This window comes from Taudactylus pleione, unplaced genomic scaffold, assembly GCF_031769625.1.
Source record: "Taudactylus pleione unplaced genomic scaffold, aTauple2 ptg000296l, whole genome shotgun sequence".
NCBI classification, from domain to species: Eukaryota; Metazoa; Chordata; class Amphibia; order Anura; family Myobatrachidae; genus Taudactylus; species Taudactylus pleione.
The window spans coordinates 5,720,027-5,744,703 of NW_028284698.1; the positions used below are offsets into that span (position 1 = coordinate 5,720,027).

At 44.6% G+C, this 24,677-nt stretch overlaps 1 protein-coding gene across 1 annotated transcript; it reads right to left on the bottom strand.

The window, feature by feature from the left end:
• Window positions 1-1,433: 1,433 nt before the first annotated feature.
• PGRMC1 (progesterone receptor membrane component 1) lies at window positions 1,434-20,953 on the bottom strand. Its single transcript, XM_088482811.1, has 4 exons — window positions 20,814-20,953; window positions 20,259-20,594; window positions 11,674-11,829; window positions 1,434-2,415 (listed from the first exon to the last, which is right to left on the bottom strand). Exons 2-4 carry the CDS (start codon window positions 20,530-20,532, stop codon window positions 2,309-2,311), a joined length of 537 nt encoding a protein of 178 aa, XP_088338937.1. The 5' UTR covers window positions 20,533-20,594; window positions 20,814-20,953; the 3' UTR covers window positions 1,434-2,308.
• Window positions 20,954-24,677: the final 3,724 nt, after the last annotated feature.

The window sequence follows — 24,677 nt, forward strand, 5'->3', positions numbered from 1 at the left end:
ATTTCAAGATAGAAATAGAAGTCTCTCCTCTAGAGTATTAAGGTGTACCCAACACCAACACACAGTTGTCACAGCTACTTTGTGTACTGTGATGAGAATCGTGAGAAAAAAAAAAACAGCCTATAAATAAAGTAGGAACCAGCTACATCATAAAGTTAAGACAGTTTTGCCTCATTCCTGAGTGATCTCAAATTGTTCTTAGTGAACTGGTAGGCTGAATATTGGTGCAGCCCATAACATGTCCGCCATGACTATGTGCAAATGACCCGTATAGTTACACTGATATAGCATAAAACCTTTATTCATTATTTGTAACCAGTCATATATCTTGTCCTTGTAATGCATAGTATTAATACTAAGGGGGAGATGTACTAAGCTCTGGAAAGTGATCAATTGGAAAGTTATAAACTACCAGCCACTCATGTTACAGGCTGTGTTTGAAAAATGACAGTTAGGAGCTGATTGGTTAGCAGTTTATCACTTTCCAAAGCTTAGTACATCTCCCCCTAAGAGCTGTATTCAAATAGCGTCGCAAACTGCCATTTTTTTTTTATTTATTTTTTTACAAAAAACAGCAAACAGGCGAAAAAAAAAAAAAAAACTAGAGAAAAGTTTTCTCCATCACATTCCAGGAGAAAAAGAAAGAAAAAAAAAAAAGCAAAATACCTATTTTTGGCTAAAAATGTGGGGATTCTTTCAGAACCCTTTGGACACTCGCCCCCCCCCCCCCAATTATAAATGACTCCAAAAAAATGTTGTAAGTTGTAAGTTGCGTACTTTGGCGAAAAACGACCATGCAAATTTGGGGTGAAAAAAAGAAAGTCGAAAATGGTGTTAACGTATTGGGTCTGATTTTTCGGGGGGCGGTATGGATTCGTCAAGTGTTTTAAACATCGCGTGCGGTCGCAGGTGTTTTTTTTAAACTGCATTTTTAAAGACACAAAAATATACTTGCACCCATTTTAACGTACCCTCCCAATTTACGTGAAATTGCTGTCATTTTCAACAATTTTTTTCCTTTCAACCAAAATTTGAGTGGTCGTTTTTCGCCAATGTACGCAACTTATGATACATTTTTGGGGTAATTTGTCATTAAGGGGGTGTCCAATGGGTTCTGAAAGAAATCCCTACATTTTTAGATAAAAATAGGGATTTTGCATTTTTTTCTCCTGGTCTGGGATGGAGAAAACAACTTTTCTCCAGTTTTTCCTTCTCCATTTTCACCTGTTTACAGTTTTCACCGTTTTTTTGGGAAAATGTTGCTGTTTTTTTGTTGAAAAACGCCGCTAATTGAATACAGCTTTACATCTGAAAAGCCCACATGAATGCCTAGCAAACATCGTTCCATGCCCATTATACCATTTCATATCTATGTGACTTTATTACTTACAAAATAGTATTAAACCTATAACTATTAATAAAAGAATCAAACAAACATTTCAATTTTTTAATAACTTTAATCATTGGTCCTGGGGAAAAACAAAAATTAAATGTGCATAAAACCAGGAGCCAGGTTGTCAAAGGCACCAAAAATGTACTGCTGGTGTCACAAACGTTAGAGGAATTTTTAAACTATTATAGAAAAAGTGCATAATCGATCATTTGTCATATAAAGAACGAACATGCTGCAGATTGTATGACAAGGAATGTCAGTTACTATAGATACTGGAGGAACAAGATCTGTAAGGTTTTCACCTCCTTACTGTGAATTAAAATATTTCTAAATGCATACCGCTGACTAGATCTTATACGTGTGACAGAATTACAATGAGTAATCTAAGGAATGCGGCCATGAATTTAACAAGAAAGAACATTATAATTAAAAGAAAGTTGTGTTCTAGAAAAAAAACTAGGTATAAGTAATAGATCTGCAACTAGATGCAAACCAAAGAGAAGGTCGACAATTAAACGTTATAATAATTCATCATTTGCTTTGTTAATTGAGCAAATGGTCCAGTCCTCACCAAGTTACTGCAAAACAAGGGGGGGGGGGGAGATGAAGTACAATACCTAAAACTGAATTCTAAAAACAAGAACATATCATTGCAAACGTTTAATTCCCTTGGTTCATTTAATTTTTTTTCCCAAGCTGCTAAGGCCTAAGACGTGTTCTGTATTAGTGAGAGCACTGGGATTCAAATACTGCTTCTAATATGTGGAAGAGAAATAAGGTTTGTGCTGTAATAACTTTATGGAACAAGACTACTTGGAAATCTATTTCCACATAATACAGTAGCATAAATCGTAAGCTTTAACAACGATCTGGAATGTTAGAGCTTATTTTTCAAAACTTCTTTGTTTTTATCTTTTACTTGGTCTTCTTCTGGTCAGAGCCATCCTTTGTGTCCTCTTCATCAGTGTATTCTGTGGCTTCTTCTCCATCCTTCAGAAGCTTCCCGACATGATGATACTTAACTGGAGGAAAAGTAAAGTGGAGAAATGAATTATCCACATTCATGAAATTGGAGTTAAACTCAACTCAGCCTTTAAAGAAGAAGTGGTCTTCAATTAAATATGTTCCCCCAGATATAGCAAATACTTGAAACCAAAAGCCAGATGGATTGAAACCGGCCCGATTTCTCTGTAGCGACACTGCAGGCAAAATGACCACATTGCAAAACCATACATAGCAATAATTACACCTCTATAGAACAGCTTCCATACTGAACAGAAAAGGATGGACTATGGGCCTGATTCAGAGCCGGACGCAATTAGCGCTCGCTCGTCCAGAAAATAGGGGTGGCTATTCAAATGAACCGTTCGCTCTTTGCGGTCTGTTCACGCCTCTAGGTCTGAACGAGCGAACAAAACTTGCGGTAGTTTTTTGGAAAAATACGCCCCCTGGCTGCTCGCATCCTATGTCATGTCCGCTATTTATTAGATTAATCGAGTACATCGACCAGCGTATGAACTGCTCGCTATTCTTGTGGTTGGTTTTTGCTACCACAATCTTGCGAGCAGTTCTGGCTATAAAATAACCAAGTGACGTGGTCAATGACGCTGCTGTTTTAATTATGCACACCCATAAAACGCCCGTTTTGACCTTTAAGCACGCCTGCGTTCGGATCTCCACTCCCCGTTTTCAAGCACCTTCCCCTGTTACCACCCATATATGCCTCTTTCTGTCACTCAAATTTTCAGGCATTCGCTATTTTGCGAGCACATGAATTTCAACTGCACTGACTGGTTCGCGCATGCGTATAACGATCCGTACGCATGCGCAGTTGGGCAAACATCGCTCGGAGCGAACAAGCGGCCGCTTACGAGCGGCTCTGAATCAGGCCCTATGTTCCTCTAGTGCTGAATGAGCCATATATTTGCTGTGTTTAACACTGGCTCCCCTCCTTATCTGTTATACGGTACATCAGACAGCATATTTAAAGACCATTCCACGAATGGTGAAAAGTTGTCACAGGATCTTCTGCCCCAATCAACAGTTGATCTATAGGATGAATTCAACAGAACACAGAGGGAGAAGTACAGCTTCATAGCAGACTGGTATGTGTGCTTATAGAACTTTACATTGCAAACACGTTTACACGCAGGCTGTAACATTAAGGTTTCCATTCATGTACCACATATAAGTTTGTGAACAAATTCATAATTTCAACTAAAGCAAGACAACACTGGTTTAAACATCATTTACGGCTTTAAAAGTTATAAAAAAAAATAAAAATGAAATTATCTGAGCGATCCTATTAAAAAAAAAGTTGTTCACTTGGATGGACTATTAGCCACACCTACTTCTTCCCCAATCAGACCTGGCAGTTACCATGAACATAGGGCATGACTTAGTTATATGCAAGCCCCATGATTTAAGTACGGGAAGCAATCGGGAAGCCGACTGCCTATATACCGGCAGCCGGCTTCCCGACTGTCTTATCCCGGCAAGGGTGAAATGCCGGGCGTCTAGATGTAGACGCCCGCATTTCCCCGACGCCGGGCATCACGATCGTAGTGATGCCGGGCGCCGCGAGTGGACAGCCGCGGGGGGGAGTTAGGGTTAGGCACCCCCCGGGAGGGTTAGGCTAGGGGGAGGGAGGGTTAGGCACCCCCGGGGGGGACTTAGGGTTAGGCACCCCCCCGGGGGACTTAGGTTTAGGCAGCGGGAAAGGGGGTGGTTAGGGTTAGGCACTTAGAGGGGGGATTAGGGTTAGGCACTTGGGGGGGAAGTTAGGGTTAGGCACCCCTAAGGAGGGTTAGGGTGGTTAGGTTAGTGGATACTTACCTATCCACGATCGGGATTTCCAGCGCTGTAGGGCTTCCGCTGCGTCGCACTCTGCTCCTGTCGGGCTGCCGCTGACGGGAATCGAACCGCTGTCCATGCGGCCGGCGGTATATCATACCCATTACTTTAAGTACAATCTCCAATTGTTGGGGGTCTGCGTATGCACAGATGCAGAACGGGTCCTGCATGATCGCTCGCAGTCTCCTCTTAGTCGCAGCATGACTGACATATTGTCGCGTTTGGGAGGCGGAGTGGGGACAGACAAGGACTGTTCTATAACATGGGGATGTTGTCCCAGCTTTGTAGGGGTACCAAGCCCAGAGTCTGCGTCGTCGGACTTCCTGCCTAGTTCCGAGTGAGTTTCAGCTTACGCAGCCTGGTCAAAACAGCAACCACGGCGACCATCTGAGGCAGAGTCTACGGACGCAGCACTCCGATCGCAGAAGCATGCAGGAGGTGTCTACTTCCCACGGACACCTCCTGCTGCATATCTATTTTAGTTGGAGGGTATTGTACAGCCTAGTGGCTGAGACATACCGTCCATCTCTGAATCGGGCCCATAGAAGCTCTGCGTTCCCAGTGATCCACCAGCCGCTGCTAAGCATGCAGGAGTGTGAACCAGTGCTTACAGAACGCCTCGTTAAGGCGAATACCCGTTGGGCAAAGGCACTGAGAACTACTTTAACTAAGCAACATTTTTTAGGAATTATATATTTGAACAGGAAAATATAAAAAGTGAAAAGGGCGCTGCAGTGTTATATACTTATGGTACAGATGGTGTGCAGTAATGTTGCTCCTTATGCAAAAATCTGCTTTATACAACTGTCGACAACATTTTTAATAAACATCACTTTTGTGAATTTGGACAAAACTCACTTTGCTGAAATATAGGCTTGCTTCAGAGATGTACGCTAAAAGGCACAGCAGCGGCGTCGCTATGATAAAATATGCTAATACCGCAGGTGTCTGAAGTCAAAGCATCGGCCATCTGAGGGAGCCTAAGGTTACCCAGAATGGAAGCCTCATTTCCGCTGCAGAGGCCAGTAAATATGCGTCAGAAGACGCAGAAACTGGCCTCGGGAACGGGGCCGATACGCCTCAGTTTTTGAAAAACGTAGCCGGTCGCTGCCCCGTCACCAAACGGCCGCAGTCTGTCATACCCCTTTTACACTGGCAAAATATCACAAGTTATTCCCGTGTCAACCCTGTCGCGGCTCAGTGTAAATGGGGCCAAGGTTGGATTCCCGGCTCAGTGATCCGGGAATCCAACCTGGGTAACGAGCAGGGTTGAACACGGAGCGACCAGTATTAGAACTGTGGGCCTGATTCAGACCCGGTCGCAAGCGCTGAGCGCTCGCAACCGGGTCGATGGTGGCCCAGAGCGCATGCGCGCGACGGAGCCAGTTGGGGTGGCTGCCCAGACGGAGGCGTTCCCATGAGAACGCCTACCGTCTGGGGCCGGTCCCACTGACATCACAAGTGATGTCAGTGGGAGAGCTTTCGGCTCTGTTAAAGCCGAAAGCTCTCTGGGGCTTGCGGCAACGAGACCCTACCACAAGGGTCTCGTCGCAAGCCCGATGGTCACGATGGTCTTGACCATTGCAACCATCTACCTGGCAGCTCGCTATTGCTGTGGGTGGTCACCCACAGCTATGCGAGCGGCCAGGAGGCCGTTCTAAAAAAAAAAAAAAAAAAGACCGGCCCTGATTCAGAGCGAGCGCTCTGTCAGAGTGTCCGGCTCTGAATCAGGGCCTGTGTTCCAAATTACGGGTCAGACTCGGGATTTTGGTGTAAAAATGGGATTTTGGTGCCTACCAGTAAATCCTTTTCTCTGATTCCACAGGGGACACTGGAGGTGCTTACGCTGGGGTATAGGGGCGTGGATAACTGGAGCCGGCACTTTAAATAATTTAGAAGTGTGAAGCTCCTCCCCCTCTATGCCCCATCAGCCCTCAGTTTAGAAAATGAAGACCGAGAGGAGATGGAGAACAAGCGGAGTAAAAAGGGAGAGAACACACAATAATCAAAACATACAACATATGGAACAAACCGAACAGGCAGGCTAAGAGCGCAGAGGTGGGCGTCCAGTTTCCCCTGTGGAATCAGAGAAAAGGATTTACCGGTAGGTACCAAAATCACATTTTCTCTTTCATCCACTAGGGGACACTGGAGGTGCTTACGCTGGGGACGTCCCAAAGTTTTCTCCACGGAAATTTGTAAAACTTGACAAACGTGTGCACAGAAGACCAAGTGGCCGCACGGCACAACTGTGACGTGGAGGCTCCCCTACCAGCCGCCCAGGACGCACCCACAGAACGTGTGGAATGAGCCGAAATGGACGAAGGAGGCCGGCGTCCAGCACCAACATAAGCCTGATGAATAGTCAGTCGGATCCAACGTGCCAAAGTCTGCTTAGACGCTGGCCAACCCCTCCGAACCGCATCATAGAGGACAAAAAGTGACTCAGACTTACGGAGGGAAGCAGTCCTGTCAACATAGATGCGGAGAGCTCTAACCACATCCAAGGTAGAAGAACCACCAGAGTCCTCCACCAAAGACGGTACCACAATAGGCTGATTAATATGAAAAGCCGACACTACCTTGGGAAGGAAGGCGGCTACCGTCCGGAGTTCCGCCCTATCAGCATGAAACACAAGGTATGGTGGCTTATGGGACAGAGCACCCAATTCCGAAACTCTACGAGCCAAAGCTAGAGCCAAGAGAAGGACAGTCTTCCAAGATAAGTACTTAATATCAACCTCTTCCAAAGGTTCAAACCTGGACGACTGAAGAAACAAAAGCACTAAGTTCAAGTCCCAGGGAGCAATCGGAGGTACAAAAGGAGGCTGCACCCGCAAGACCCCCTGAAGAAACGTCTGCACCTCAGGATTGAGGGCCAATTTCCGTTGAAAGAAAATGGAAAGGGCAGAAACCTGCACTTTTAAAGTTCCAAGCCGAAGGTCAGAATCCAGACCCGTCTGAAGAAAAAGCAGAAACCGGGACAACCGAAAAGTCCTAGATGGAAGATCCCGACTGGAACACCACGAGATATAAGAACGCCAGATGCGATGATAATGCGCAGCTGAAACTGGTTTCCTGGCGCGTAGCATGGTGGGAATGACAGAGTCTGGGATTCCTCTGCGTCTTAAGATATCGGTTTCAAGAGCCACCCCGTTAAACGCAGTTGCGCTAGGTTGGGGTGTACTAAAGGACCTTGCTGTAGCAGATCCGGGCGCAGAGGAAGGGGCCACGGATCGTCTGTTCTAGAGGGGACCATCGACCCTGGAAATGATAATCGAGGACTACAGCACCCCATCCTCGAAGGCTGGCATCCGTTGTTACGATGATCCAGTCCCACACTCCGAATCTCCGGCCCGCAAGAAGATTGTTGGATTGTGTCCACCAGAGAAGGGCGACTCTGGTAGCTGGGCTCAGACGGATCTGGCGATGTAGGAGCAAATGAGACCCTGACCCCTGTGTTAGTAGGTCCAGCTGAAACACCCTGGAGTGGAACCGCCCAAACTGTATTGCCTCGAAGGCCGCTACCATCTTCCCCAGGAGACGCAGACAAAGAAGGAGGGACACCCTCTTTGGTCTGAGGACCAGCTGAACTAACAACCGGATATCCCGGGCCTTTGCTACTGGAAGGAAGATCCTCTCTGATGCCGTATCGAAGATCATGCCCAGAAACATGAGCTTCTGGGACGGATTGAGATTTGATTTCTTGAAGTTTATTATCCAACCGTGTTGAATTAGAGTCTGATATGTCAGTAAGGCATGACTTGTAAGAAGAGATACCGACTGTGCCTTGAGTAACAGGTCGTCCAAATAAGGGATTATGTTCACTCCCGATGACCGAAGGAGAGCAATCATGACTGACATGAGTTTGGTGAAGATGCGGGGAGCCGAGGATAACCCGAACGGCAATGCCCGAAACTGATAATGATCCTTCAATATGGCGAAATGCAGAAAGGCTTGGTGTGGTTCCCAAATGGGAACGTGGAGATAAGCATCCTTGATATCCATGGATAATAGGAACTCTCCTGGTTCCAAACTCGCAATAACAGACTGCAGAGAGTCCATTTTGAACCGATACAGGTTCAATGACTTGAGGTTCAAGATGGGCCTGACTGATCCATCCGGTTTGGGTACTACAAACAGGTTTGAGTAAAACCCCATACCTCATTGATGTTCTGGAACTGGGACTAGCACAGATGATACTACTAGAGACTGGATAGCCTCCTGTAGAACCCTGGCCTTGTCTGCAGGTATGGGCAGACTTGTAGTGAAGAACCGAGGTGGAGGGGGGACCTCGAACTCTATTCGGTACCCCAGGGAAATTAGTCTGCGGATCCACGGCTCTGGAGATGTCTGGTTCCAAACTTGTTGAAATCTTTGCAGGCGGCCTCCCACTGTAGGTGGTCCCAGGTGGGACGGAAGACCGTCATGCCACCTGTTTTTCAGCTGGCTTAGGCTCCTGTCTACGTGCAACCGAGTGTGGGCGACCTCTACCTCTGCCGCCTCTTGCTTGGGAGGGAGCACCTCTGGCTCTACCACGAAAGGAATGTGGCGCACGAAAGGAATGAAAGGAAGGTCCAGTATAAGATCGTCTGGGAGCCGGTGCAGTAGACGGGAGGAAGAAAGACTTACCCCCCGTGGCCTTGGATATCCATTTGTCTAATTCTGGGCCAAACAGCATGTCGCCATTGAATGGTAAACCCTCCACCGCACGCTTGGATTCTGCGACCGCATGCCAGGCGTGCAACCAGAGGGCTCTGCAGCCGGAAATAGCAGAAGCAGATATGCGAGCACTAATCTGACTGATATCTTTTGACGCTTCTCCCAGGAAAACTGCAGACTCGCGGATGTGTTCAGCTAGTAAGCGTAACTCTGCTCTAGAAGTACCAGAGTCCAAACCTGTAATCAACTGGTCAGCCCAGCAAACCACCGCTTTGTTAACCCAAGCAGTAACAAGGGTGGGCCTAAGTTGAGCACCCGCTGCGGTATAAATAGATCTTAGCGTTGTCTCCAATTTACGATCCGAAGGATCTTTTAGTACTGTAGCTCCCGCTACTGGGAGTGGTGTTTTTTTAGAAAGTTGGGAGACGGACGCATCTACAGGAGGGGTGTTTCCCACTTCTCCATCATGGATGATGGAAAAGGGTAGCTAGAAGGAAACCGGCGCGGAATTTGGAACAGTTTATCCGGTTGCTTCCAGGCCACTGAGTACTGCTGTTAAAGATGCAGTGAGAACGGAAAAACCGCCGAACTCTTTGGTTGTTCATGATATAATTCACACTCCTGGGATGCAGGAATAATATCCTCAGGTAAGTTAAAGGATTTTTCTGACCGCCAAAATTAAAGATTCCACCCCAGGAGAGGTGGACTCTAACTCTAGAGGGGTATCGTCCTGTAATGCTTCCTCCAATTCCCCTTCCTCAGTATCCTCCGTAGCGAGGAATTCCTCGCCAGACTCTTCTGACTGGAGAATAGCCGATAAAGGACGCTTTTGTGTCGGTCCTTGTAAGGAAGTGGAGGGAGCGGACATAGCTGTACCCATTACCTGTACCAGGGTGTCTAGAGACTTGGTTAGCCCAGCAACCCAGGGAGGCTGAGACTTGCGTGCCTCAGCTAACTCAGACGTTAAGTCCGTCATTACTCCAACCATGTCAGCGGCCCATGTAGGCGCAGGTGAGGCAGTATTAGCCACAGGTGGATCAATTGCTATACAAGCATCACATAACGTGGACCCAGCCGCATGCGGCTTGGATAGTTTGTTGTTACACCTAGAACAAACAAACATCTTTTGAGACGCTTTTGTTCTGTTTGACATGGATACACACAGTCACCACACACAGAGGGACAGAGTATATACAGAGGTAAAGAAAAAAACAGAAGGCTGGCTTGGGACACAGAGGAGGAGCACACCCCACTCCCTTCCCACAGATCAGATTCCCTGCACCCCCAGTGTATTATGCACAGCCTCTGCTTAACTTGTAGCTGCTGTAGCCAGTAATGGGGAGCCAAAGAATCCAGCCTTCAGTTCTGCTGCACTTCTCCTGTATAAAAGGAGAGATGCAAGCAGTTAAGAGTTAATAAACGGCAGCCACGCTGTTATCTACAGCCCCTTGCCGAATATAGAGAGAGCCCGCGTTAATTAGGCCCCGCCCCCTTCTTCGTGCCCTAAGGGTCCAATATGGCTGCTATGTCCACCCCCCCCTCTCCTCCGCGCTACCCGCGTGTATCAGCGGGGAGAGGGGAGAAGCAGGGAGCAGCGTGTAGCGCTGTGTATTTCTAACACAGCGCAGGGCAGCGCTGACATCGGGACCTTGTAGCGCTGTCTAGCAGCGCATATGCACACAGCCACACAGCGCAGCCTGCTGTGTCAGCGCGGGGCAGCGGGGGCAGGAGCCGGGGGATTCGCAGCTTGTTACTCACGCGTGTCCCCGGAGAGGCTTCTCTCGGCAGTCAGTAGAGTCTTCTCTTCTTGTTGTGAAGACCTGCTGTGGCGGTAAGGAGCTGTCAGGAGCTCTTGTAATGAGCCCTGTGCACTCCTTCCTGGTGTTTGCTAAAACACCAGGGCGCCAGGTACCCGGACCCCACCTTTTAGATAGGTGGCGAAGGGAACCTATAGGTGTGTAAAAGATGTCTTAAAATAAAATAAAATTAAATAAAATAAACGTATTTGCTGGAGCACAGCATGTAGTGACCAGCTCTTAGAGGCACATTTTCTAAACTGAGGGCTGATGGGGCATAGAGGGGGAGGAGCTTCACACTCTAAATTATTTAAAGTGCCGGCTCCAGTTATCCACGCCTCTATACCCCAGCGTAAGCACCTCCAGTGTCCCCTAGTGGATGAAAGAGAAAGGGGTATCAATCAGGCTGTGGCATCCAGGACACTGAGACCCTAGCCGCAGCACCATCGCTGGACATGACATGCGCTGGAGGCGCAGTTCGCCAGTTTAACAATAAATAAAAAATTGGACAACTGCGTAGGTTTATCCCTAGCGTCTGCCTATGATTTCGGCCCCTATGTTAGCAGCTACTTGAGTAGGGTGTGCACAAGAGGCTGCCATGCATATTTGATTGTGCAGTGCAAAAACAAAAGCTGAAATAAGTGGATGTGTTTATTTTTAAAGCTCTGTTTGGATATTCTTGGTTGGTTAAATATTGAATTTACATTTTTACATAAAAGACAAATATCTGCCCCTGTGGGAAAAAAAAAAAAGTCTGGTAAACACAAATGTTTAAATAATATAACAGACTCTATGGGGTCAATCCAATTAGGTGCGAATTGCGAGTTTGTTTCTTGAAACTCGCAGACTTCGCATAGAGAAGTGCTCCCGAGAATTTTCCAATCCAATTAAAAATGCTTATTCGCACTACTCACAGCGGAGGGGTGTGAGATGACTGCCAAATGAGATTTATGCAACAACACAACTTACAAGTAAATTGTGATTCCCAATCACTTAAAGTCTCCCGCTGCGAAGCTGTTAGATCGGCGAGGTCATCGTATTTATCAGTCAGGGCTTCTTTATCAAGGCATAAAGTGGCGAGACCTCGGGAGGCATCTTGTCCAGCAAACACACCATAAGGTCCCTCTGGAAACAGAAGAATGACCACAATGCATCAATGGACGGGAATACAGTTCCAACAACAGATCAGGGTATACAGACAACCCAGTCTAATTAAGGTGAATACAAGTTTAAAATGCACAAGAAAGTCTTTCAATACTAAAACACCCTGCACAGGATAGACTAGAGAACCCCAACAATGCCTCTGTGGAGCCCATTTCATAACATTACTGCTTGTGGCAATTTGCATATTATTATTATTATTATTAGCCAACATGAACTGCTGTAGTACAGAATATACTTATTAACCTTTATTTATAGAACGCAATTATATTACGCAGCACCTTACTTAGAGAATTTAGCTATTCACATCAATCCCCGCTCCCATGGAGCTTACTATCTACAGTCCCTATCACACAGCCACACACAGGGGTTAATTTGATCAGCTAATTAACCAACCAGTATGTATTTGCAAATAAATTAATAAATGCATTATATTAGTAAAGGGGCCTATCCATTACCCGACTTTGTGAACAATCCGACCAAAACCAGTCGGGTAATGGATAGCCGGCAAGGTCCTTACCCTCCCGACTGTCTACTGAACATGCCCGTCAACCTGACGACGCTCGTCAGGTTCGGCATGTTCAGGGATAGGAGGTCAGGCTGCTTCACTGAATGACGTTCAGTGCCGGCACCGCACCTTGGCGACCTGAAGGTCTGAACGCTAGATGTACAGAGTTTCAGGTCGCGTAGTGGATACCCCTCTTTACAGTGCAATCTGATAGACGGGAAAGACTTTGCATTACTTTTGCCACAAATTTCATAAAACTTTGCAATTCAGAGATACCAGTTAAACATGGAGTAATTATTAACAGGACTAACTACAGACAGCCTGATCTTTGCTTAGCAAAAGATCAAAACAAAAACTGCTGAATTGCGTATTGTTATCAAAAGAGATAGCGGTTATCTTTTGCAAACTATAACCCAAATATTTCTTTAAAAAGGTATTTTGTACATTAAAATTAAGACAGATTAAAGTAGAGAAATGAACAATTGTTAGTACATGCTTCTGGTAGCCTCATGCAGTGTTATAGTACAGCAATATTATAAGAGTCAATGCCACGCTCCCATGTACTTGTAAACCAGTGGACCTGGTGGTATCTCTGTTGGAGCAAGTGGAACACTGACAGTTGTAATAGCACAAAATGTGAACGCTTATTGGGCCCCGATTGATTCTCTGCTGCTATCCTGCACACAGCTGCTGTGTGAAAATATGTTACTGCTGTGGCCGGCACATCGCAGATCTAAGCAAGTGCTTACAAATACGCAAAACCTGTCACAGATCATTCGATAATCGGGCATCTGAGAAGCCCTATGGTCACGCAGAATGACCATCTGAACTGAGATATCGGAACCAGTTTATCTGCGTACGGTATTGCAGACGCTCCCCAAAAACGAACGGGATGCCTGCATTTTTTGTCGCCACTCCCCGTTACCACCCCTATATAGTCCATGTCAATCACTTTGCGAGGAAATCCTCACTGCGAGCGGCATCGCACAGGTACCTTGCCGCGTGTGCAGTGCAACCGTGACGCATGGGCAGTTGAACGATAATCGCTCAACTGCATAAATGTCAAAATAGCATAGATCTCTAAATTAGGACTATTTATGGGAACCAGTTACAATCGGTCCAACAGATACAAAGCCCGGGAGCGAGGAGTTGGCCCCTGCAGCAAGTGTACGGGCGGGCAGCTGACCGGCCCATACACACAGCACGATGTGCAGATATATCTGCCATCGGCGGTGCTGCACAGCTAACGCGAGATGTCCGTGAACGACGTCAATCACAGACCTATCGTCTGTACACACTGGCCGACGCACCCGCAATATATTGGCCATTCACTTGAACGGCAAATATATATGGCCCAGTGTGTACCCAGCATAAGTACTGCAGAGATGCATTCAAGTGAAACGGGAGATTAAAAGAACAATGTGCTCAGGTCAAGGCCAAAGTAGAAAGCCAAAAACAATGTATCGCCACAGAAAACTGATCTGCCTTCAAGTAGGAGGAATGATCATTTGGGCCTGTTTTGCAGTCACAGGTCAAATATTAATCAAGGACGCCCCTATAACGTCTCTTTGTACCGTAGTATTCTACAGGAAAAGGTAAAGCCGTACGTCTAAAGACTGAAGTTTGTCAGACAGTGAATCATGAAACAGATGTCCCCAAGTACAACAACAATTCAACAACTGAATGGCTTACAAATAAAAGAATCAAGGTTTTGGAATGTCTGAATCCATGTCCAGACCTAAACCTCATTGGGATGCTGTGGTCAGAACTCAAAATTCCTCCAATATGAAGTAAAAGACTGGAGGAACTCATACAGAGAAATGGGACTTAAATTATTGCTGGTAAAGGTGCTTCTTGACGATATTAAATTAAGGAATATACTTCACATAATGCTCTTTTTTTTTTGTTGTTGTTGAATTGGTTTTGAAAGATCAGGTCACAAGCTGGAATCCAGGACCAGCGGTGTCACTTTGTATCCATCCATGTACCTGCTGCCCGCCTGCAGCATTCCCAAAGTGTGTAGGCACTTACCTATAAACGTGGCTGATGTTCTTCTCCCAGCAGTTGCTGGTGTACTGAAACATAGGAGTCTCCATTTTGGACTATGTCACATGACCCACTCTGCCAACAAATTTCCAGAAACTCCAGTCACATGCTCTGTCTAGACTATCAGCGCCCTATTTAAGCCAGGAAGTGCTGGTAATACATTCATTGCCAATATGTCTCTATCAGAGGGTCAGTACCCTGGCTCCTGGTTCTGTTTTGCATCTCTGCATTCTGTTCCAATTACCTACTCCAGGATTGCTTCACAGCATTCTGTTCTACTCACCTTCTCCAGTACTGCTTTAAAGCATTCAGCTGCTGTCTGTGCCAGCATTCCACTACAGTGATGCTTCATAACATTCAGTCCTGTATATTCTTGCAGTCTGCCTCAATAGTGCTCCTGGCACCCAGTTCCAGTGTCTACTGCAGCCTGCTTCAGTTGTACTTCTACACCCAGTTGTAGCGTTTCCTGCAGTCTGCCTCAGTAGTGATCCTGGCACCCAGTTCCAGTGTTTCCTGCAGCCTGCTTCAGTAGTGCTTCCCGCACCAAGTCACAGTGTAATTGCACTCTGCTCCTGATACCCCAACCTACTGCTCCAGCCACGGGCTATCCTACTAGCCTGCATCTGCTTTCAGTATTTGTTCATTTAATAATTCTACAACATCAGTCTCCTGCTGCTACTACTACTACTAGTGGCCTCCATGAGGAATAGCATCATTAGGCCATCAAGCTTCACTCACAGTTACAGCACATACAGCTAGTGCAAGGGGTCCTGATCTGGATCATCAAACTCCTAGTGGGGAATTAAAATAGCAGCGAAAACATTTACTTTTCACATGTGTAAACTTTTCACACTGTTCGTCCAAATGTGTTACTTTTCGCGTCCATCACGTCTGCCGGTTTTCACGTAATCCTATTGCAAAAGACGCGATGCAGCATTCGCCTGGAAACTGTTCTTCGAGTTACCGGCGAAAAGTGCAGGTGAAAATGGGTAAATCTGCCTGTACCTCAAAAAAAATCAAACTAAGATAGGTAATAGTGTAGAAGTGTTTGTGTTTTATAATCTAAGGGTTTGGGGTTTTTAATTTGGGTCAAATGGCTGTTATAAGCATTATTATTACTACCAGTTATTTATATAGCGCACACATATTTGGCAGCTCTTTACAGAGACTATTTGTCCACGGAGTACCTGTAAAAACCCCACGCAAGCACAGGGAGAATATACAAACGCTGCACAGTTAGGGCTATAGTGGGAATCAAACCCACAACCTCAGTGCTGTGAGGCAGTAATGCTAACCATTACACCGTTTGTGCATTATTCTTTTTGGGAAAAATAAATGCTGTAGTTAAATTGGGGGTACATTAAAATGGGTGTAATTATGTCATAAAAGTGCATTGTAGAATGTTAAAAAAAAATACACCTGTCACTTGCAATCCTAAAAACAGCTGTCCCATGCATACAGCCACCAAAAATACCTAACCCTCTACTTTAAACCCAATTTCTAACACTTTTTATATTTCACCTCAAAAAGTACATCATTATTGGCCAAATTAAGCTAATTATTTTTTTATGTCTAATTATTCATTAGGGGGTTGTCCAAGGGGTTCTGAACCAAGTCCCAACATTGTTGGCCAAAAATAGTAGAGATGAGCGGTTCGGTTTTACTCGGATCTCAAAAACGGCATCATATTGGCTATCCGGCTGTCACGTGTTTTGGATAGCTAATAACATTAAACCCAACTAATCCGAATTTGCGATAATTTGGCGATAAGAACCGAATGAAACTAAACCTGCACAGCTCTAAAAAAATAGGGATTTTGCACAACTTATCACCTGCTCTGAGATGGTGAAAACTTTTTGTGGCTTTTGCCTATGGAGATTTCGCACCTCCAAAAAGCCATGACTAATAGGATTGCATGAAACGCACAAAAAGCAGCGTCTGTGCGAATTTAGCGTACATCCGTGGCTTATTGCGGCTAATTGAATACGGCTCCTAGTGGGGTGACAAGATTGTACCATATTTATTTCACTAGACAAATTATATATACACACACACACACACACACACACACCTTTTTATTTCTACTGCCTTTTTTTTTATATGAGTGGTGGTAAACATATAATTCTAGAGTAAATCAATTAAACTTAGAAGTCATCTTCAATATGTGTACAACCTCTATGCTTAAAATAATCATTACATTTGAGACACCAAGAGCTAGATTTACTAAATGGCGGTTTTGCAAGCTGACTATTCTGTGATTTTGAACCCATATATTATAGCGGCAACAATATTATATTAAAAACAAGGCATGTTTTACATTTAATATTATTGACGATTTAAATAGGTTGGGTACAGGATGCCGGCACTCGGGATCCCGACAGGGTTAGGACACAGACACCTGTCGGTATCCTAACCCTCCCCCTCTCCAGTACCTAAACCTAACCTCCCCCCTAGTGCCTAACCCTCCCCCTCCCTGCACCCTAAACCTAACCCTCCCCCTAATCCCGCTACTTACCATCGGGATGCCGGCGCCGTCATGCTGAGCGCCAGAATTCCTGTGGTTGGTATTTTGACCACATCCTGTTTTTTAATATTGGGGTCAAAACCACAGAGACCTATTAGCTTGCAATAGCCTTTGCTTAGTAAATCTAGCCCCAATTGTGAACTTTTATTTGTTAGTAGATATCTGGCATTGAGTTAACATTTAGCCACTATTTTAAGTAAAATTAAAAAGTACTTATTCAATAACAGTAATTGAATATACCTTAAAAACCTGCACCGTTAAGATAAGAACACACTACAAAGCCTTAATAACCATAATCACTGCCACACTACAAAGTACAAAGGTCTCAGGTTATGGGTCATTCACAATTTCACAAATCGTTTCAATGTCAGGAAATATCAGTTCTGATCACAGTTATAGATAGACAGCTCATCTGCACTATTTGTTTTGCGGCTTTCTCTCACATAGGGCCCAATAAAATCTTATATCCCAAGAGTGGAACAGAGGGGATCCAGGGGGAAGGTAAAATTTAAAAGGTGGAATTAACCTTTGGAACATTCACTAACAACATCTAAACAGGAAAAACAACTTATGCCAGTGCCAAGAAATGTGACACAGCATAAAGCATGAGCACAGCTACAAACAATTAGTGACATGTTAATCTTTAAGAAATAAGAATGGATTTGCTATCAGAAAACAAATAATAGCAAAGAATAGGCTCTGCACAGCTAGCAATAAATCCTCATATCACTTACAATCAGTGTGCCGGATTCAGCTAGGATCGCAGTTGCTAACACGCACGCAATCGGCCGATTGTTTTGTACTGTGCATGCATCGCAGTGCGCGAACCAGCCGCTGCGATCGGAACTGCGATCGCAGTGGTGACACAGACCCATCGCAGAGAAATTGACAAAAAGTGCAGTTTGTGGGTGGTAACGGGGGGTTGTCGGGCGAACGCCGGCGTGCCAGTGCGTTTCAACGGGGTTGCAAGGGTGCGCATAATTAGCCACTGCAATACCATACGCAGCCTGAGGCCTCATAGCGTGCACTGAAGTTAGCAGTTCCTGAGTGAGGTCTGACATGCATTAGCTGTGCGTATGGATCTGATGTTACCGATTATTTCACTCTGTTGCTAAAGTATACTGGTGTGAGTAAGGGGAAGTGGGCGTCCTTATGTTAGGCTGCGATCACAATGTGAATGCAATTATTTGCATATCACTGCTGTTTTTAGCAACTGCGCTGCGTGCGTATTAGCGATCCTTGCTGAATCAGGCCCAGCGCCTATATTCATGAGAATGCATCATATTCACTAGAAACTAAAGATCGTATTGAGGTATGAGGCACTGGGGTTGATTCTGAGTTGGGAGCAAAACAAAAAAAGCAAGTAACTGTATCTGGAATAAACCATGTTGCAATACAAGGAGTGCAATGCATGTGTGGTAAATACTGGCTGCTTTTGCATGTAGCCCACAAACGCTGGACAGCTTTATTTTTACACTGCAATTTAGATGTCCGTTTGGACACACCCCTCCCAAATCTAACTCTCTGCACAGTTCACATCTGCTCCACCTGCAGTGCAGCATGGTTCTGCCAAAGTGCAAGGTTCCTTTTTGCTGTGTGCTCAACTCATAATTAGCTCCACTATACGCATCAAGCCTCAATAATGCTACCATTCATTTGTCAATTCATAGGCCGATTATTACTTTAGCCCACAAAATGACTGCCTCCATACCGTAAACAGTAGGTCATGGATGCACTTTACATGGATAATAAAAAGGTATACGCACACACCTATATAAATATATATTTTTTTTATTAACAGTTTCTTATATAGCGCAGCATATTCCGTTGCGCTTTACAATTGTAAACATTAATAGAACAAAACTGGGTAATAACAGACAGATATATAGGTAGGAAGGCCCTGCTCGCAAGCTTACAATCTATATACACTCCCCTTTAAATAAAATGCAACATTATATCTTGTCTTATGTTATTTGATGCATTCTCGTAAACCCCCCCCCCATGTCTGTGAATATGCTTAATATTCCCATAGATTTCACAGATTAATATACCTGTAAACTAAATAAATGTAAGCTGCTGCAATAACCTTAAAATCACACCTAAAACTGAAAATTCAGGTGTGGTTGGCATTCCATAACCTAAATATTAATCTAGTATATTTACCGGTGGTTTTGGTTCCAGTCTATCTTGTTTGTGTCCTTATGTCTGCCATGGTCCAGTGATGCACTCCTTACTCCTATTGGTTGAGTGTTATCAAGAGAAAGTCGTATGGGAAAGCCCCCCCTTAGCAGGAGCGAGGAGAACTACATTGTACAGCAACAGACATGAAAGGAAAAGCCAGACGGAACGCCAGCTGGCCTAATGTTTTATTACCTCCTCTAAATAAGAGATCAATTCAACGCTCAGTGATGTGCATTGGAATGTGCGGCTGTATACATCACCAAGAATGATACCTCAACTTTGCACACGTCACTGTGCACCTTGTGAAATGTCAGGGATAATGTGTTATGTTGGGAGCTTCTAGGTATTAGAGTGCTGACCAGCTTTCCGCCACTTTGCTGCCATTGCCACAAACCTAATTGCTTAGAGGATTAGAATATCCCCATGCTAAACCCCCTGCAGTGTAGGAGAACTCACCTCCATCAGAGCTGTATTAGTTTCTCTCCCTGATCCCTAACAAGCAGAAGTGGCAACATACGGGCTGAAGCCATTACAGCGCTGGCACGGATGAGCGCTCCTGAACTGTAACGTCCCCTGGCATTGAACAGTTGGAGGGGTAGGTAGGGTGGATTGTCAGTGTTCTGGTGAAGTTAGCTTGTAAGGACCAGAACAGGTGCAGTATAAATGTTATTTTTTAAAAGCAGGCATTGCAATTTACAAATAGTAACAGAACCACATACTTAACGGTCACCATTATTAAAGCATCACTCTGCACAACACTGACTTAATACTACCTCCATAACCACTATATATATTTATTTATTATGATATATTGAACTACTTTCCCTTTAAGTCACACAGGACGATGACACATAACACAAGTCTAAAAGTTCAAGGCCGTAGCTAGTAATCTTTTGCTGCTGAGCTCATTTTGCTTTTTATACCAACAAGGTTATTCGCCTCTGTACATCCTCTTCAGCCAACTTTGCTTTAACACTTCTTTAACCAAATGATCATTTCAACCAATAGGAAGAGTTAATTAAAAGTTGCAGAGTACAAATGTTTGCAACTTACCATGGTATCCCTAAGGCCGTATCACTACTGTGCACCAGCGCAATTCAGAACACTTTTATTATTGCTAAAAATGTTTCTCACCTGGTCCATAAAACTTCTTTCCTCTGGTCACATCAAACACCTTCCCATTAATTGCCATGAGGATCCTGGGGTTGTCGGTGCCATTAAATTCCTTAAGTTGAGCCAGTGTAAAGTCTCTCTGCTTCATCTTAGGCAATTGCTCTTCTCTGTTCCCATCTGAATGTTGGGGTTTATCACCCCTCAGTATTTTGTACAGTAGGTACAAGCACAGGCACAGGAGACAAATATTTAAAGGAGAAGTGAAGATCTCCTGCAGGATGCCTTCTTCAGCCATGTTAATTATTCCAAGTTTTCAGAGTCAAAGCATTCAATTCCCTGGAGATTAGATTCAGATCCCTGCAAGATAAATATAGCCAAATATTCAAACACTCAAAAGATACAAAAGTGGGCAGCACAGATGCACGGGATACAACAAGTATATATGTACAGAGAGAGAACACACAGCGTGCTAATACGACCCTGCGATCGCACGTGCATGGGTTATGGGAGGCCCATCGCAGACGCAGAGCACTACAGTATAATCCCCTCTCGCAACACCCCAGGGACCACGCTTACCGAGAGCCGCCGTCTGCACAGTGCTGCTGCTACAATACAGTATGTGTCCGCCTGTAACTACAGGTCTATTCCACTGTGTCACTCCCAGCTCCGCACAAAACCTGGCAGCGGATCAGCAGGACGGATTAGCTCATAGCAATCTGCAGGAAGAGGAGGGAGGTTTTCTACTTACTTCTGTTCCAGGTCAAACGTCATCAGATCAGACATAACAGAGACCACATACAGTACAGCATGACCATATAGAAGGCTGTTAGTGGCCATAAGGAAAGTACTGGAGGTTATTAAACTACAGTATGTCAAATGGATGAAATGTGCACTTTCTTTTAATGGTGGAAAAATAGCAAGTGTATTTCAGCAAAGAAGTATTTCCAGCATTTTGAAGTACAGAAAAATGTCTGTATAGTAATTTTTTTGTGTTTTTATTTTTATACAAGTTTGTAAAACGTTGGAACAAACACTTTTACCACTTATCTGCAAGTTCAAAAACCCCTCTCCCAGCAATATAAAACCCCCACATCATTTATACCTCCACATACCTGTCCCACATCATTTACACCTCCACATACCTGTCCCACATCATTTACACCTCCACATACTTGTCCCACATCATTTACACCTCCACTTACCTGTCTCGCATCATTTACACCTCCACATACTTGTCTCGCATCATTTACACCTCCACATACTTGTCCCACATCATTTACACCTCCACATACCTGTCCCACATCATTTACATCTCACCTTTCCTGCCCCACATCATTTACACCTCCATATATCTGTCCCACATCATTTACACCTCCACATACCTGTCCCACATCATTTACACCTCCACATACCTGTCCCACATCATTTACACCTCCACATACCTGTCCCACATCATTTACACCTCCACATACCTGCCCCACATCATTTACACCTCCATATATCTGTCCCACATCATTTACACCTCCACATACCTGTCACACATCACTTACACCTCCACATACCTGTCCCACATAATTTACACCTCCACATACCTGTCCCACATCATTTACACCTCCACATAATTGTCCCAAATCATTTACACCTCGTTAGCTAGTTAGTTATGATTAGCTGCAGACACAAAGTCGAGATTCCCACTCTCCTAATAATGATCTTAATAAACACAATATAGTCTGCGCTCAACCAGTTGGTGTTGTGGTAGTATGATGGATTATAATGCTACAAAGAAAAATATGATGAATGAAAATGAAATAATGCTCATGAGCAGGACTAATGTGTAAAGGGTTTAATAAACCATAAAATACGGGGAAAAGGATAAATGGTAAGGAAGACACAATGCCTCCTGTCAATGTGGGGAGGTAAAAAAAATATATGATGGGGCTAAAGCTGGTAATGGGTGGAAAAGAACATGGGTAGAGAGAATCACAAAGTACTCCTGTAATTGTCCTGGAAAGCAATGTCCTAATGGGTGTTGTGCTCTGGAGGGGCGGCGTCCCGAGCCCTCCGGTCCAGCAACTTACCCGGTCTATGTTTTTAAGGCAAAGTCTGTGCGTTCCTCCGTCTCTGCAGGAGTGTGCGCCTGGTTGCACACTCAACTAGATGTCCGTATAAACACAGAGAGCGGCGAGACTTGAGAGCCGCTACGAGTTGGACCCACTTTTACATTCTCATTCTCACTGGGCACTCATAGCACACCACTACAAGCTGACTCCCTGTAGTGACCGCGAGATCCCACATGCCATCGCGGGACTTTGCCACCATCAGGAAGTGCAGCAGTGCTCCAGGCAGAGTCGTCACCATAGACACCGTCCCCTCCTCTGCAGCATCCAGCTCTCTTATCATAACTTAAGTACACAAGAAAGTAATACACTATTATGTACCTAATGTACATGTATCTAATAATTGGTAAATGTTCGCCTACAGATAAACTACTAAGAAATCTTCCTTATTTCTTTATAATGAGGCAAATCTGGACTCCAGACATCTACCTAAATCTGATTAAATATAATTTCAGCCTTACGTGTAATATAAATGTGTCTTTCATGCTGAACACTTAGCTAAAGTGTCTATTGCTCAGGGACCGGAAGTTGAAGCCTGGTTGTCTTTGATTCGCCTTAGGGGGCCTATCCATTAGCAGATAAATTTGAATGATGAACGATTTATCGTTCAGTCGTTTAATTTATCTGCTAATGGATAGGCTCTGAACGATAAAAATGCACACTCCCGCGGCCGACAAATTTGGTCTTTTGTCTCTCCAACATGTTGGTCAATTATCGTCTATCGCTGACAGATATTAGAAATATCTGTCGTGGTAAACGACGAATGACGAATTATGTTTTTTATGAAAATGAATAGAAACATAAAAAAAAATCCACTCCCAGAATGATGTCATGCAATATCGTTCGTAAAAATCTGTACATGACAGATATCTATCTGTCACAGCAGCCCCAGGAATTTTCAAGGGATAAATCTTTTGTCTTTCATCTTACAGAAAGATCTGCTAATGGATAGGCCCCTTTACTGTAGCACAAATTGCTGAAAAAATGAATGCTGGCTATGATAGAAAGGTGGTTTTTAATTGTCCTGCACAGAGAGTAATTCATTTTACTTGATGTATAAATGTACATATCTTAAACATTAATTTCCCTTTGTGTTTAGTATCTCTGTATTTAAAAAAGGAAGTTCTTTGAGAAATTGAGGTGCTGCCAGAAATCAAGAACTAGATTTGCAAAAATAAAAAGAGTTTATATTGTGCACTCAGTGAGTGTGCCATATATACTTTTTCTTTTTGAAAACAATTTTGATAGGTGTCAGAACACACAGGTCATTGCAGCATGCTGTGTATGGGGCTGCATAGTCGCAGACCGGTCAGAGCGCCTATGCTGACCCCTGTCCACAGCTGAAAGCGGTTACAATGGGAAAGTGAGCGTCAGAACTGGACCATGGACAGTGGCGGATCCAGGGGGTGGGGCGATTGGAGCGATCGCCCCCCTTAGCACAGTCCAGGTCATGCGCTGAGCAGGCTGTGTTTGTGTTCAGCCTGTGCTGTGATCGGAGCCTGTGTAATGTGCGGGCACAGGCTCCGATCACAGCACAGGCTGAACACAAACACAGCCTGCTTAGCCCAGTGCATGATTCGGGGGGTGTTTCAGTGTCACGTTGAGGAGGGAGGGTGCACAGCCAGCCAGCTACCTGCACCCTGCTGCTGCTGCAGGATTGACCGGAGGACTGACTAAGTACCTAGAAATCCCCCCTTCTACTTGTACATAAATGGGGGCGGAGCCAACATGACAAGCCCCGCCCCCATATGACCCGCGAATGGCAGCAGTTCAGCGCGAGGGGGGGGGGTGCCTAATGAAGTGAGCAGCAGCTGCATAGAATGTAAGTTTACTATAGTCTATATGTGTATATGTATGTGTTTAAGTGTATATACTTGTTATTGTATACTGTATACTAGGGATGTGCGCCGGACCATTTTTGCCGGATTTGGTTCTAATTCGTCGTCCGGCTTTGGATTTGCCAAACTGCGGTGACTGGCTTTGGATTTGGATTTTTTTTTTTTTAAATTGACAAAAAAAAGCTAAAATCACATAAATTGGTCCTTTTTTTCTTCTTAGAGTATCATTAACCTCAATAACATTAATTTCCAGTCATTTATAGACAATTTAGACCACCTCACAGCTTATAATATTGTTTTCAACATTATTGGCCAAAGGTTGCAGTGAGCTGACTGGTTACTAAGCGACAAAGCAGCGGCGCAGCGGCACAGACACCACAATTTAAAGCACATCTATGAAACATTGCCACACAGCAGTGGCAGAAATGAAAAGTAGTGCACCCACCCAGTGGGGTACGGCCAGCAGAATCACAGTACTTGTTTAC